At 50.7% G+C, this 16,369-nt stretch overlaps 1 protein-coding gene and 1 non-coding gene across 6 annotated transcripts in view; both read left to right on the top strand.

The window, feature by feature from the left end:
* Nucleotides 1–16,369, top strand: part of CNNM4 (cyclin and CBS domain divalent metal cation transport mediator 4) — a 50,080-nt gene that overhangs the window by 30,268 nt on the left and 3,443 nt on the right. For 2 of the 5 annotated variants that reach the window (XM_009442891.5, XM_016949005.4), the window contains exons 2-6: nucleotides 5,815–5,958; nucleotides 6,316–6,450; nucleotides 7,833–8,002; nucleotides 8,327–8,423; nucleotides 9,848–9,910. In XM_009442891.5, the coding sequence (XP_009441166.2) occupies nucleotides 5,815–5,958; nucleotides 6,316–6,450; nucleotides 7,833–8,002; nucleotides 8,327–8,423; nucleotides 9,848–9,910 (609 nt within the window). Of the gene's footprint in view, nucleotides 1–5,814; nucleotides 5,959–6,315; nucleotides 6,451–7,832; nucleotides 8,003–8,326; nucleotides 8,424–9,847; nucleotides 9,911–11,490; nucleotides 11,812–16,369 lie in introns of all 5 variants that reach the window. The other 3 variants (XM_016949007.4, XM_016949006.4, XR_010149320.1) reach the window with 2 other exon arrangements.
* On the top strand, nucleotides 7,071–7,181 carry MIR3127 (microRNA mir-3127). Its single transcript, NR_106625.1, has one exon. It is a non-coding gene; the product is annotated as a microRNA mir-3127 (primary transcript).

Here is a 16,369-nt window from a genome sequence, read left to right as displayed (position 1 = left end):
CTACTCAGGAGGCTGGTGATCCACCTGCCATGGCCTCCCAAAGTGCTGGGATTTCAGGTGTGAGCCACAGCGCCCAGCCCGTAAAATTGTATTTTAATGAGCTACCTTATGTTATTATTGGTGTCCATTCAATTGGCTGATTAGATTTTGGGGGTGGCATCGGCTGGGTACAGTGGCTCATGCCTGTAATCCCGGCACTTAGGGAGGCTGAGGTGGGTGGATCACCTGAGGTCAGGAGCTCGAGACCAGCCTGGCCAACATGGTGAAATTCCGTCTCTACTAAAAATACAAAAAATTAGCTGGGTGTGGTGGCGGGCGCCTGTAATCCCAGCTAGTCAGGAGGCTGAGGCAGAAGAATCCACTGCACTTGAGCCTGGGCAAAAGAGAAAGACTCCGTCTCAAAAAAAAAAAAAAAAAAAAGAAAAAGAAGCATGGAAATTAAAACAATACATCTACAGCTAAAAATCTACATTTTTCAAAGTAGTCCTTAGTCAATGAAAAATGACTGAGGAAATATAGCAAAATGTTAGTATTTGCTTGAGCCATATAAAATTGCTGATATTCAATTATATTTTACCAAAACCAGCAATTCATGTGGCTTAATCTACATATGGGGGATTCAGGATGGTTTCTATTTTCTGTTTTCTTTTTATACTTTCCTATATAAAAAATTCCAAATTTTTCATAATCAATAGTATTAATTTCTTTTTTTTTTTGAGATGGAGTCACTCGCTCTGTTGCCCAGGCTGGAGTGCAGTGGCATGATCTTGCCTCACTACAACCTCCACCTCCCGGGTTCAAGCAATTCTGCGCCTGAAATCTCAGCACTTTGGGAGGCCGAGGCGGGCTGAACACTTGAGATCAGGAGCAGGAGACTAGCCTGGCCAACATGGTGAAACCCCATCTCTACTAAAAATACAAAAAATTAGCCGAGTGTGGTGGCGGGTGCCTGTAATCAGGCAGACTGAGGTGGGAGAATCACTGGAACCTGTGAGGTGGAGATTGCAGTGAGCTGAGATCACGCCACTGCACTCCAGCCTGGGTGACAGAGTGAGACTCCAGCTCAAAAAAAAAAAAAAAAACCACACACACACAAAAATACAATTTTATTAGAATTTATACAATGAGAATCCTAAATATAAGTCCTAAATTGATCTGCTTATTTTAGATGTTAAATCAGTTAGCAATAATTTCCAAAGTATAGAAACTTCTAAATTAGTAAAATCTAAAATAATTCTTTCCATCTTCGGCCTCCCTTCCCCTTCCCCGCTCGCCTTCCCCTCACTGGTTACTTTTCTCCTCCTGCTAAATGGATGTAGAGGCACAAAGAAAGACAGGAGGGACCGGTCACGGTGGCTCACACCTGTAATACCAGCACTCTGGGAGGCCGAGGAGGGTGGATCACCTGAGGTCAGGAGTTCGTGACCAGCCTGACCAACATGGTGAAACCCCATCTCTACTAAAAATACAAAAAATTAGCTGGGTGTGGTGGCGGGCGCCTGTAATCCCAGCTACTTGGTAGGCTGAGGCAGGAGAATCCCTTGAACCTGCTAGGTGGAGGTTGCAGTGAGCTGAGATCGCGCCACTGTACTCCAGCCTGGCGACAGAGCAAGACTACATCTCAAAAAAAAAGAGAGGAGGTCGGGCTCACCGTCCCATGGGCCTGATAACTGGGACAGAGCTGCCCTAAAGGGAGACAGGAGTGTTGGGGGGATGGGCACGAGCTGGGTTTTGGCTGTGTTAATTTCAAGGTATTAGTGACGTCAGGCAGCACTTGGATAGAGGAATCTGGAGGGCACCGGAGAGGACAGGGCTGCAGAGATTTATTTGGGACACTTGTACACTTGTATTTAAAGTTGCTAGGCAAGGGACCAGGTGTACAGACTGAGTTCTGAGTCTCTCCAGCATTAAGTGGTCAGGGAGAAGCAGTGACTCCTGAGGTCAGGAGCACTGGGAGGGCTGTGCCCTGGAAGCCCTGGGCAGAAAGGGCTTCCAGGGGAAAGGAGGGAGTCACCATTGGTCAGCAGGTCATCTGAGAATAACACTCCACCATGAAAGGTCATTGGTGACCTTGACCAGTGGCTCTCTGGCCCGGGGAGGGGAAAATTCTACCAGGACAAAAAGATGTCCCCTCTGGACAGACAAATTAGAAAATAGGAAAAACAGCCCAGGGGCCCAAAGCTCACCCTGCAGAGGGTGACTGACTGGCCCCTTAGGCTGGAACCTCTGTACGGAACCCCAGTTGGCCAGCCATCAGCCGGTGCCCAAAGCTCAGCTTGCAGAGGAGGGGTGAAAGTGTACACGGTGCTCAGGGCTGTACACCTACAAGGTGCCTGTCATGCCGCTGGCTGCCACCCGAGGGTGCACACACACAGCAGTGGATCCCACCAAGGGGTCTCAGAGAGGAGGCGTGGGGCGGAGAATGGTATCAAGACCCTGCTCAGGGAATCAGCTCATTTCATCCGCAGGAGGGCTGTTTCCACTTTAAGAGAGGCTGCCAGGCCGGGTGCGGTGGCTGACATCTGTAATCCCAGCACCCTGGGAGGCCAAGGCAGAATGATCACTTGAGGTCAGGAGTTCGAGACCAGCCTGGCCAACCTGGCGAAACCCCATCTCTACTAAAAATGCAAAATTAGCTGGGTATGGTGGCGCACACCCAGCTACTCAGGAGGCTGAGGCAGGAGAATCGCTTGAACCTGGGAGGTGAAGGTTGCAGTGAGCTGAGATTGTACCACTGTACTCCAGCCTGGGCCACTCCAGCCTAGGCTACACAGTGAGAGTCCATCTCAAAAAAAATAAAAACAGAGAGAGGCCAGCAGCCTTTCACTGTGAGGGAACCTTTCGTTGGTCAGGATTTGGTCTGAGCCTGTGGAGTAATTAGGGATGTGAATGTAGTGGGGAGGTTGTTTTCTGACTTTGGGGGTCTGAACAAGGTTCTGCTCACTGAACCTTGTCAAAGAACACACCCCCATTCCCTGGGGCTCGATCTGTGGCAGTAAAAGGCACAGAGGGCCCTTGTCCACCCTAGAGACTCTCACCAGTTTCCCTTTGTTCTCCTTAATTTTGTTTTCCCCCTTAATTTTGTCTCAGTTTTGTTTTTAAATTATAAAAGTAAAACATGCCCATCAAATATAACAGTATAGAAGGGTATATAGAGAGGCAAAATAGCCTCCTCCCCAAACTCCAAATACCCCCAAAGGTGACCACTCTTACTACTTCCGGACGCTTCCAGGGCAGTTCAAGCCCACACACGCCTTTGTTTCTGTGAAGGCAGATGGCTCCATGCATTCTGTTCCGTGACTTGCTCTTTCACTAATAGCGTATCTTGGATTTCGTTCCGCGCTTTATTCATCCACCTCTGCCGTGTTCTCCCTTGAGTAGCTGTGGCCCCTGTTGAGTCCCTGTGCCCTATTGCTATTGCTTTAGGTTGTTTCTGGTTTGGGGCTGTTAAAAAGAATGTTGCCAAGAGCCCCCTTCTCTTGTGTCTTTTGTGAAGGTTGCCTCTCCCTAGGGTGAGTTCCTAGAAGTGGACCTTCTAAGTCCAAGGTTAGGAACCCTTGATTTTGTGACATCCTGACCAACTGGCCCCCTGAAATGTTGTACCCTTTTACATGTGAGGGCCTGTTTGTCTTCCCCATCCTCCACCATAACTGGGCATTACCAGGCTTTTTAGAGGGTGCCCATCTGGAAGGGGGTACAGGTTGGGCATCCCGAATCCAAAAATCCAAAATCCCAAATGCTCCAAAATCCAAAACTTTTTGAGTACCAACATGATGCTCAAAAGAAATGCTCATTGGAGCATTTTGTAGTTCAGATTTTCAGATTTGAGATGCCCAATGGCGTGTATTCTGCAAATATTCCAAAATCCAAAAAAATCTGAAATCTGAAACACTTCTGATCCCCAGTGAGGAATAAGGGATACTCAGCCTGTCAAAGCTGCCTTGCTTTAATTCCCATCCCCATGTGGTGACATGGTTTAGCTAGATGCCCAGGCCCTTCCAGGCACTGTCTTTCTGGAGGGCACTCCTGTATGGACAGCCTCCAGCAGGCACAGAGGCCTGGGGGCGGACCCCAGGGTCCCGGCCTGGCCTGCTGCCGCCCTGCTGGAGGGCCTCACAGACCTCTTGAACTTGTTGGCTCATCTCTAGGAAGATACTGGGGTATTTTCAATCGAGTCCAGCCATGGCTTTGTTTAGCAAGACGCTAAATGTTTTTTGACCAGAACCCGTAGTGGGAAATACATATATCATAGCCCCTGGCACGTGTGTGAAAAACTTTCACAATGCAGTACCCCCCCATCACATGGGGTGTATTGTGAGAATTTTTACTTTAGTCATGAGACCTCGCATTCTCTCTGCTCTCCCTAAGAGGCCCTTAGAAGTTCTGAACAGCCCATCTTGGGCTGGGGGATTTTCTGTGGCCTTAAAGACCTGGAAAACATCCTCCACCGAGGGTATTTAGGATGAGTTCTTTAGTCACTAGAGTGAGGCCCTTGGATTGTGAAGGGGAAGCCATGCAGAAGACCCTGACTTGACCTTCCCAGATTTCCGGGGGCCTTTCTTCCTAGGCTGCTCCAAACCTGTGTTCCTGCGAGTGGGGTATGGCACACAGGACTCATTCCACCTAGACTGTGGACCTAGCCCTTCTTGGCTGGACCCTCTTGCCACTTGTGGGGCTGGGGCCATAAGAACAGGGTGTGGCCTTCAAAAAGGGGTCTTGGAAGACCCACCACCCCACAGGGTTTCTGTGGAGGGTCCTGCCCCATGCCAGCCTCCTTCCCTCACTTTGGGTTGAGGGGGTGGCCCCTCTCTAATTGTAGTCTCTGCCCCACCTAATCACAGTGCTCGGCCTCTCTGTGCCCTTGTCAGTTTGGGTCTTTCCCCTCCCCAAGAGTTCCAGAAGCCCCTGATAAGTGATACCAGGCAGGGTCTTTTTTTTTTTTTTTTTTTTTTTTTTTTTTTTTTTGAGACAGAGTCTTGCTCTGTTGCCCAGGCTGGAGTGCAGTGGCGTGATCTCGGCTCACTGCAACCTCTGCCTCCCGGGTTCAAGCAATTCTCCTGCCTCAGCCTTCCGAGTAGCTGGGACTACAGGTGTGTACTACCACACCTAGCTAATTTTTGTATTTTTAGTAGAGATGGGGTTTTACCGTGTTGGCCAGGCTGGTCTCAAACTCCTGGCCTCAAGCAATCTGCCCGCTTCAGCCCGTCCAAGGTGCTGGGATTACAGATGTGAGCCATTGCTCCCAGCATTGCCATTTTTATCCGATTTAAACAAGTAGTCCTCGCCTGGCGTGGTGGCTCATGTCTGTATTCCCAGCACTTTGGGAGGCTGAGATGGGAGGACTGCTTGAGCCCAGGAGTTTGAGACCAGCTTGAGCAATATAGCGAGATCCATCTCTACAAAAAATAAAAGAGTTAGCCAGGCATGGTGGAGCACACCTGTGGTCTCAGCTACTTGGGAGGCTGAGGTGGGAGGATCACTTGAGCCCAGAAGTTGGCGGCTGCAGTGAGCTATGATTGCGCCACTGCACTCCAGCCTGGGTAACAGAGCTAGACCCTGTCCTTCCTCCACAAAAAAAGAGAAAAACAAAAAAGCGGTCCTTAACGACATGCTTTTAAAAATTACTTTTAGTTTTCCTTTTCATAAAAGCAATGTCTGTTTGCAGTAGAAACGTCAGGAAAGATGGAAAAGATAAAAACCACCATGACCCCATCCTGGTGACTTATGACCCTACGTCTAGAGTTAATGTTTTGGTTGAGGGAGTCTCATGACTGGCCTCTGGGCTCTTGTCTGACTTGCTGCATTGTCCCACAGGGAAGTCCCACCTGGCCATCGTGCAGAAGGTAAACAACGAGGGTGAGGGTGACCCCTTCTATGAGGTCCTGGGCCTGGTCACCCTGGAGGACGTGATCGAGGAGATCATCAAGTCGGAGATCCTGGACGAGTCTGACATGTACAGTGAGTCCAGCCTTCCACAGGGCCCAGGACCCCTTTCCTGCTTGGATCGAAACTTGGTGTCCCTAGCTGGAAGGGCCATAGTGCAGGGACACAGGAGGCCTAGCATCCGGAGGCCCAGTGGCTGGGTGCCCTGCACTGGCCGGGGTGAGCAGGGAGCAGGTTGCTGAGAGCAGTGCCCGGAGGCTGCCTTCACCCTCGGCCTCTGTGCCTCGGCGTCAGCCCAGGACCCTGCCAGCCAGAGCCTGCTGCTCCTGCGTGGGACTAGGGGCTGGAGAGCAGGAGCTGCGGGGCGGGTTCCAGTCTCTTCCTAAGTCCTCATGGGTCTGTGTTCTCAATTCCACGCTCTTCTTCCGGCAGCTGACAACCGAAGCCGGAAGCGGGTGTCTGAGAAGAACAAGCGTGACTTCTCTGCCTTCAAGGATGCGGACAATGAGCTCAAAGTGAAAATCTCCCCGCAGCTCCTCCTGGCCGCTCATCGCTTCCTAGCTACAGGTAGCATGAGGAGGACCTTCCGGTCTTGGTGGAAATACGGTCACAGGGGAGAAGTCCTGGGTTTCCGGCTGCTTTCCCCCCATAGGACGAGGGCTACAGCAGGTGAGGGGTGCAGAGACAACACAGCCACCCCTGGAAGGGGCCAGGTGTCTGCTCCACCCCTGGGGATCTCCCTGCGATTCATTTGCCATTAATGGGCGGCTACTGCAAACTTCTAGGAAGCATCCAAGTTACTATATTTAATAGTTTGGGAAATAATGACTAGGCACTATGGCTCATACCTGTAATCCCAGCACTTTGGGAGGCCGAGGCAGGAGGATTGCATGAGCCCAGGAGTTCGAGACCAGCCTGAGCAACATGGCGAGACCCCATCTCTACAAAAAATACAAAAGCCAGGCATGGTGGTGCCCTCCTGTAGTCCCAGCTACTTGGGAGGCTATGAGGTGGGACAGTTGCATGCCTGTGGTCCCAGCTACTCAGGAGGCTGATGTGGGAGGACCGCTTGAGCCCAGGAGTTTGAAGCTGCAGTAAGTTGTGAATGCACCACTGCACTCAGCCTGGGCCACAGAACAAGATTCTGTCTCAAAAATAACAAAAAAGAAAATAACCACTGAGGTGGGCCCCTAGGCTGGCCAGGCCCATCAGGGCTTGTGGAATGGGAAGGAGAAGGGACGCTTCCCCTTCTGCAGGCCTGCTGGGTGTGGCTGGACCCCTCGTGTGCTCACCCACTCTGAGGAGCTTGCATCCAGCTCTGCTCTTACTCTCCAGCTCTCCCCTTTGCAGACGTGTGCTGGTTCCCGCAGGAATTCACCTCTAGTTCAGAGACATTTCTCTCTTTTCAGCCCTGATTCAAAGCTCCATTGGGGACTTGGGTGACAGGTTCTGCTCTGCCCGCTCTGTCCCCCTCTTCCCCTGGCCCAATTCATCTTCCTTCCCACCCCTTACTTGCTAAAGGGGTGGTAATTCCCTCTCCATTATTTTTCCTGTGGGATATTGATGCTGATGCAATAATTATAGTCATATATACTAAGTGCTGTCCATGTGCTATCCCATTCACCCTCACAACCATCCTGTGAAGCTTTTACCCCCATATTACAGATGAGGAAACTGAGATGCAGGTTAAGTAATTTGCCCAAGGTCATGTGCTGTTCTTGCAGGAGCCACTGTTCAAGCCCAGGCAGGCAGGCAGCCTTGGATCCAACCAGTCAGAAGCCAAGCGTGCTCACTCCCCAGGGAGGTGCAGAACCGAGGGCCGGCCGAGCAGGGCGGGAGTCGTCTGAGCACAGCGTGGCTGCTGTGGTTGGGGTGGAGGCACAGCAGTGATTGAGCTTTAGGGCCACCTGGCCAGCCCCGTGTGAGGTCTCTTCTCTCTCCTCCTACAGAGGTCTCTCAGTTTAGCCCCTCCCTGATATCAGAGAAGATCCTGCTGCGGCTACTCAAGTACCCAGATGTCATTCAGGAACTCAAGTTTGATGAGCACAATAAGTACTACGCCCGCCATTACCTGTACACCCGAAATAAGCCAGCCGACTACTTCATCCTCATCCTGCAGGTGAGCCCGCTCAGCCCTGGGCCTGCCACCTGCTCCCCCGGCACTGCAGCAACCCCCAGGCCCTCTCTCCCACCTGCTGCGGAGGTGCGTGGCTTCCCCGCCTGGGGAGCCTGCTGCCTGCCCTTGAGCCCCGCCTGCCCCAGGTGGCCATCCTCTCCCTGAGAGGCCACTCTTGATCTCACAGGTCAGGCCCCTGAGCTCTCCAGGGCTCCAGTACTGGCCCTTCCTCCTGCCCCACCGTCCCTTGTTCCTCACTCCCCATCCTGCCTCATCCTTTGTTTCCTCCCTCACTTGGTCTCTAACTCCAGCCCTGTGTTTTTTCAGGGGAAGGTGGAGGTGGAGGCAGGGAAGGAGAACATGAAGTTTGAGACGGGCGCCTTCTCCTACTATGGGACTATGGCCCTGACCTCGGTCCCCTCCGGTGAGTTGTTGGGCATGGTCTTTGCTGCCCTTTGGCCCCCCTGCAGCTGGGGAGCCATGGACCGACACCAGAACTGAGCATGGGCCCGAGAGCTCATAGCCAGCTGGCTGGGGCAGAGGGAGGCTGGTGAGGCGGGAGCCGCCAGGGCCCGGAGCGGGTGGTGTGGAAGAGCAGAGGGAGCTGCCCCTTTGGATGGGGTCCAGAAGCTGGAGGGGAAAAGAGGAGTGAGGGATTTTAGAGTAAAGGCCTGGAGGCAGCGGAGGGCATGTCCAGAGGTTGTGAGGAGACCAGCCTGCTTGGAGAGGAGGCCTGTGGGGAGGAAGGCCCAGGGCCCTGCTCCTGAGGACAGGAGGGGAGTCTGAGCGTCCAAAGTGACTGGGGTCAGGAGCCAGGCCAGGGCCTGTTTGCCAGGGCAGGCTGCAGATGGGTTTGGCTTTTCGGAGGACGCGGCTACTGGGTTTTGGTTAGAGGTCAGCTCCGATGGAATAAAGGGCCTTGGGGACAGACAGAAGGGAGACTGGGCACCCTCCGAGAGGTGTTATGGAAGGTCCGGGGATGCGCCACTCTGGCCGCCCCAGTGCCCTCTCCTGTGCTGAGTGGCTCAGGCTTTCCCCCGCAGAGCCCCACAGACAAGGCCCCGCAGGCTCAGGTCTCGCCAGCTCATCTCCTCGCTCCTCTCCAGGCTTCGGTCCTGGGGCGAGGTTGCTGCAGGGTAGAGAGAGAAAGTCCACTTTGGTGCTGGAGAACAGGCCACGCCAGTGGGGTACGAGCTGCAGCTCCCAGAGAACCTCTGTGCTGTGCCTCTCACTGTCCTTTGACAAAAAGGACCCCGAGGGGGAACGGGGGTAGGGCACCCATGAATACTGACACCCAGCTTGGCTTATCCACCATGTCCTCGGCCCCTCCACCAGATGAGTGGGGCATGGCAGGCTCCCTGGGCAGGGGACAGACAGGGCCCCAGAGCGGGGCTCTGAGCAGGTTAACCCTGTCAGATGCCTCAGGCCTGGGGACGACTTCCTGTGCCTCCAAGAGCAGCTGTTCTCTGTTCAGTTTGAGGAAATCTCATTCAGAAGGGCGGGCAGGCACGGGAGGCTTCCCCCAGGCACTGTTTGTGCAGTGAAGCCTCAGAGGCCCGGTTAGGGCCCAGGCTCTGTCTGTTGACCCATAGTCTCTCTGTTCCCACTTGGTGTGGCCAGAAGAGAGGGGAGATGACTGGGCACACTCAGCCAGCTTCTGCCTGTCTCCGCACAGGGCTCACCGCTGTGCCCTGAGCACCCTTCCCAGCAGAGCCATGTCCCTTTCTCCACTGGGCCCGTCTCTGCCCAAAGCAGCCTGGCCCCGTCAGGTCTGCCTCTGTCCTGTGCCTGTGGTTCCGTGTCCTGTCTCCTGACTGCGCCCATCACTGACCTTCTCTTTTGCTCCAGTGCCTTCAGTCCAGGTCGGGTGTCCGCCTGGCAAGCGGAACTCCCTGCTCTGCTGGCTCACAGGTAACGTGGCATAGCTGAGGGTCACGCTGCCACCTGCTGCCTGTGCCTGCACACTGCAGCTGCATTAACCTCCCCACACGGACCCGGACCCCCGCCTGCTCAATGTGGGCCGCCCGACCTCAGTGGCTCTGCTTGGCTGGGGCCCAATTTCTAGGCAGCTTTGCTGCCTCCGCTCTAGAAGGGGCCCCCAAAGAGCTCTTAGTGCTTGAGATCACACACTCATAGACACATACACACAGAGACACACAGAGAGATACACATACAGATACACATAGCCATAGATACACGCAGAGACACACACAGTGAGAGACCACACGCAGAGAGACCGCACACACAGAGAGAGACCACACACACACAGAGACCACACACAGAGAGAGACCACACACAGAGATACCACACACACACAGAGACCACACACACAGAGACCACACACAGAGACCACACGCAGAGAGACCACACACACGCAGAGAGACCACACACACACACACAGAGACCACACACAGAGACCACACGCAGAGAGACCACCCACACGCAGAGAGACCACACACACGCAGAGAGACCACACACGCAGAGAGACCACACACACACCCAGAGACCACACACCCAGACACACAAACAGAGATACTACAGACACCCATAGACAGAGATATCACACACAGAAACACACATGCGGATACACCCATAGACACACAGATGCCACAGAGGCATACACAGAGAAACACCCGTAGACACACCAGGATACACATACACACATAGATACACCACTCATAGACACACAAACACACACCCATAGGCACACACACACAGAGACACACACAGACACACACCCATGGACACACACACACACAGAAACACCCACCCATAGGCACACACACAGACACACACAGATACACATCCATAGACACACAGACACACAGACACACAGGTATATATACACAGATACACCCATAGACACACAAACACAGAGACACACAGATACCACACACAGACACACACAGATACACCCATAGACACACACAGAGATACCACACACTGAAACACACATGCATAGACACATACACACAGAAACACACCCACAGACACACACACATGCACACCCAGAGGATAGGCTGGGAGTGGAGGGTTGCTCCTGGCCCAGCCAAGTGAGCGCCGGCCAGCCTGCTGCCCTCCACGGCCAAGAGGAGACGCACCCCAGCGGGTAAGCACTTCCTGCTCCAGGCCACCCACACACCGTGTCAGGGTGACTTGTCATCTCATCAGCTTTCTCTAAAAGACTTTCCAATTTTCTTCACAAGCTTTGCTTCCTGTTCAGCTGCTGGCCCAGTAGGCAACTGCGAGGCCATGAGGGGCATGGCCCCGGGTCAGACTGCCTACTCAAGAGCCACCTCCACAGTTGCTGGCTAAATGATAGTCTTTGTTTCTGCTTTCCCCTCTGTGAAATGGGAACAATGCGTGTACCCCCTTCATAAGAGTTATCAGGAGAGTACGTGAGAGAATTCATGTAAAATGTTGAGTTAGAGCTCAATTATTATTATTTCTGTTTTTTCCTGATTACAATGAAAATGTGGTGTTCCAACCAGAAAGTCTTTCAGGAAAGGCCAGTGCCATATGCTGCTTCTGGCCTTGGATGTGTCATGCTCCTGATGCCTGTCCGGGGAGTCGGTGGGAATAGGGTCAGACTCATTCAGCTTGAGGCTTGCTGGGATTCCCGTGTGCAACCAGGCCGCAGAGGGCACAGGACGGTGCTGGTCTCATCAGGTGTGGCCTGTGCCCATCAGGAGCAGCACCAGCATCTTTCAGCTCCTCACACCCCAACTGCCCTAAAAACCCGTCACCTCAGCCTGGGGATTTCCATTTTACATTTGTACAGCTGGGCCTTCTTCCATCTGAACTGTTCCAAGGTATACTCTGCTATTTTGACCCTCTGTTTAATAAATAAATAAGTAGATGAAAAGGTGACTTAGAAGCAGTTACTCCCTGTCCCTTTCAAACCTCCCCAGTGTGACCTCAGCCTCCCTCCCCTCCTCTGGGCTTGCTCTGGTTTCATGGATGGCCGGGAGGTGATGCACCTGTGGTTTGAATCCTGAGAGCAGGTGTGCCCTCATTGATTAATTCTCCACTTTACGCTTTATGCATATTCATGGGGGTCTTTATTATAAACAATACCATGATATAAACTTTTTTATGCAAAAAAGCAAAAAACTTTCCCTGTGTTTAAGGTTATGTCCTTAGGATATCCTTTCAACAATGAAATTACCAGGTCAAAACCTTGCAGTTGGCCGTGCGCGGTGGCTCACGCCTGTAATCCCAACACTTTGGGAGGCCGAGGCGCGTGGATTGCCTGAGGTCGGGAGTTCGAGACCAGCCTTGGCCAACATGGTGAAACCCCATCTCTACTAAAAATACAAAAATTAGCCGGGCGTGGTGGCAGGTGCCTGTAATCCCAGCTACTTGGGAGGCTGAGGCAAGAGAATCGCTTGAACCCAGGAGGCGGAGGTTGCAGTGAGCTGAGATCGTGCCATTGCACTCTAGCCTGGGCAACAAGAGCGAAACTCTGCCTAAAAAAAAAAACCTTGCAGTTTTTGTTTTATTTATTTTTTGCTTTACTCATAAAAGTAAGGTAGCTTATTGGGAAAATAGAAAAAAGTCTTGAAAAAATTAAAAAGCATCATAATTTCATCTCTCAGAGACAAAATGGATTTTGGTGAATTTTTTCTAGGACCTCTGTTTTTTTGTTTGTTTGTTTTAAGAGACACGTTCTTTCTCTGTCACCCAGGCTGGAGAGCAGTGGTGCAATCATAGCTCACTGCAGCCTCAACCTCATGGGCTCAAGTGACCCCCACCTCAGCCTCCGAAGTAGCTGGGACTACAGGCAGGTGCCACCATGCTGGGCAATTTTTTTTTTAACTTTTTGTAGAGATGGGGGTCTCACTATGTTGTCCAGGCTGGTCTCAAACTCCTAGACTTCCCCCACCTCAGCCTCTCAAAGCACTGGGATTACAGGCATGAACCACTGCACCTGGCCGGACCTCTAATCTTAATAGGTCACGTCACTAATTTTTTTTTTTTTTTTTTTTTTTTGAGATGGAGTCTTGCTGCGACGCCCAGGCTGGAGTGCAGTGGTGCGATCTTGGCTCCCTGCAACCTCCACTTCCCGGGTTCAAGTGATTCTCCTGCCTCAGCTTCCCGAGTAGCTGGGACTACAGGCGTGCGCCACCACCCCCAGCTAAGTTTTGTATTTTTTTTTTTTTGAGATGGAGTCTTGACCCTGTCGCCCAGGCTGGAGTGCAATGGCGCGATTTCAGTTCACTGCAACCTCCACCTCCCAGGTTCAAGTGACTTTCCTGCCTCAGCCTCCCGAGTAGCTGGGATTACAGGCATGCACCACCACCCTTGGCTAATTTTTTGTATCTTTAGTAGAGACGGAGTTTCACCATGTTGGCCAGGCTGGTCTTGAACTCCTGACCTCGTGATCCACCCGCCTCGGCCTCCCAACGTGCTGGGATTACAGGCGTGAGCCACTGTGCCTGGCCAAATTTTGTATTTTTAGTAGAAACAGGGTTTTGCCATATTGGCCAGGCTGGCCTTGAACTCCTGACGTTAGGTGATCCGCCCGCCTCGGCCTCCCAAAGTGCTGGGATTACGGGTGTGAGCCACCGCACTCTGCCCATGTCACTAATTTGTGTTGGTTTAAATTCAGTCTCTTGGCCAGGCTTGGTGGCTCATTCCTGTAATCCTAGCACTTTGGGAGGCTGAGGCAGGAGGATCGCTTGAGCCCAGGAGTTTCAAACCAGCCGAGGTAACATAGCAAGACCCTTTAAAAAATAATAATAATAAAATAAATTCAGTTGAAAAAGAAAATAGATTGTTTATTTTAAAAATAAAATTCAGTTCCTGTTTCTAGAGTGTTAGCATTAATTAAAAGCATTCCATCATTCAGATAGCTATGTGAAGTATTAAGTAATACCCCTAGTATTTCTGCTTTTCCTAGAACTTAATCAGAGATGTTACTCATTAGATACTTGCACTTGATCCTCTAATGATCCTCTAAAATATTTCCTGTTCTTGCATGGGAATACCACAACCTCATCATAGAATGGCCAGTTTCCTGAGAAACTATAAACTATAAACTGTAAACCAGGAAACTATAGTTTCCTAGTTTTATAAATAAAAATCAAAGCTTTACTTAAGCACAAAGATAGAGTATTACTCAGTTTAGTCTCTGTTGTTATACCCTGGCTTCTTTTCAGTTTTATGAAAATAATTAGATGTTTTAGGAGCATGAAATTACTAGCTTTCCAGCTAAAATGTTCTCAAATCTACAAAATACAGAGCTACATAAACATGAAACCACTTTTGATAACGTCAGTCATAAAGACTTGAACTCAGACTTCTCTCTCTTTTTTTTTATTTAATTAGATCTTGGGTTCAGAGTTGAATTAATGATTATCCTCAGTTCATGACCCACTAAGACCTTACCAGGTCCCTCTTTTGTCTCATTTAATTTTTATTTTCCCCTTTGTTCTTCATCTCTACTCTTCTTCCTTCCCTAGCTATCCAAAACACACACACACACACGCGCGCACGCCCTTAGTTAAAAATTGTATTGGTCATTGAGTCACTAGATTCAGTATGTTTGTTCTCTTCACTTGGCAATTTGTTAGAATGGCTAACTTAGTAACTTAATAGTTAAATAAGCAAATCAGCTTAGTCCGCTTCCTGTTTGTTTAAAACCATCCTGCATGTCTTCACAATTAACTTCTTTGTGCATTTCATGGTTTCCTGTGTTCTCAAAAACAAGTTAATGATATACAGTAACGTATATCATTTGAAAAAGCAGTTTCTTTTTCAAAATAAGAAGCCCATTCTTCCTTATTCAAGATTGTTACAACTCTTATTCGAGATTCGAGATTGTTACAACTCTGCCTCATGAGAGGGGAGAAGCGCCTGTCACCTTGACCCGCCCCGGCCAGGCTGGCTGGGTTGCAGGTGGAAGTGGGTAGGACTGTGTTTCACGCTGAGTAGGTTGTGTGCAAAACACACTTTTGACTCCATAAAAGCATTTTCTTTTTTGGGTGTTCGGCGGGTGGACAGAGTGTAGTGGTACAATCTCGGCTCGTTACAACCTCCGCCTCCCAGGCTCAGGTGACCCTCCCACCTCAGCCACCCAAGGAGCTGGGGCCACAGGTAAAAGCCACCAAGCCTGGCTAATTTTTGTATTTTTTGTAGAGATGCGGTTTTGCTGTGTTGCCCAGGCTGGTCTTGAACTCCGGCTCAAGCAATCTGCCCGCATCGGCCTCCTAAGGTGCTTACAGGTGTGAGCCACCTCGCCCAGCCCCCGATAAGAGCATTTAAGAGGTGACAGGGCTGGCAGGGCCATAGTGGCTCACACCTGTCTGTAATCCCAGCACTTTGCGAGGTTGAGGCAGGCGGATCACCGGCAGTCATAAGATCGAGACCATCCTGGCTAACACAGTGAAACCCCGTCTCTACTAAAAATACAAAAAAAAAAATTAGCTAGGCATGGTGGAATGCGCCTGGGTGACAGAGTAAGACTCCATCTCAAAAAAACAAAAACAAAACAAAACCAAAAAAAAACAAGAAAAAGAAAAAAAATTATCCAGGCGTGGTGTTGGGCGCCTGTAATCCCAGCTACTCAGGAGGCTGAGGCAGCAGAATTGCTTAAACCTGGGAGGCGGAGGTTGCAGTGAGCCAAAATCACGCCACTGCACTCCAGCCTGGGTGACAGAGTAAGACTCTGTCTCCAAAGAAAAGGTGTGACGGGGCATCTTATGTGTGGGGTGTGTATTCACAGAGAGAGAGTGCAAACTATACATTCTTCCTTTTAATGCATATTTTTTATTTAAAAGTATGCAGTTTATGTCACTTGATACAAGCTGGTATTGAGACAAGGATGGCAGTTTGCTTGTTTGTTTTGAGACAGAGTCTTGCTCTGTCACCCAAGCTGGAGTGCAGTGGTGCCAGCTTGGCTCACTGCAATATCCACCTCCCAGGTTCAAGCGATTCTCCTGCCTCAGCCTCCCAAGTAGCCGGGATTACAGGTGTTTGCCACCACGCCTGGCTAATTTCTGTATTTTTAGTAGAGATGGGGTTTCACCATGTTGGCCAGCCTAGTCTCCAACTCTGACCTCAGGTCATCCTCCTGCCTCGGCCTCCCAAAGTGCTGGGATTACAAATGTGAACCACTGTGCCCAGCCTAAGGATGGCAGTTTGCCTGTCCTGCTAGGATGATCATTGTGTTGCCCTTGACTGATTGGTTGTTGTGGGAAACGAGAGATTTTGTAGCCATAAACTTTCTAAGTCTGTGGTTTTTATTTTCTGTTTGGTTGATTTGTTTTGGTAGACTTTTTAATACTTGTTGCACAATAGTTCTAAACAAACTAATTCATTTGCTTTAACGAAGTCAGACCTTATGCAGTCAGACCTTCTACATGCTTC

The sequence above is a fragment of the Pan troglodytes genome, chromosome 12 (genome assembly GCF_028858775.2).
Source record: "Pan troglodytes isolate AG18354 chromosome 12, NHGRI_mPanTro3-v2.0_pri, whole genome shotgun sequence".
NCBI lineage: Eukaryota > Metazoa > Chordata > Mammalia > Primates > Hominidae > Pan > Pan troglodytes.
This window is presented reverse-complemented; position numbering and strand designations above follow the sequence as displayed.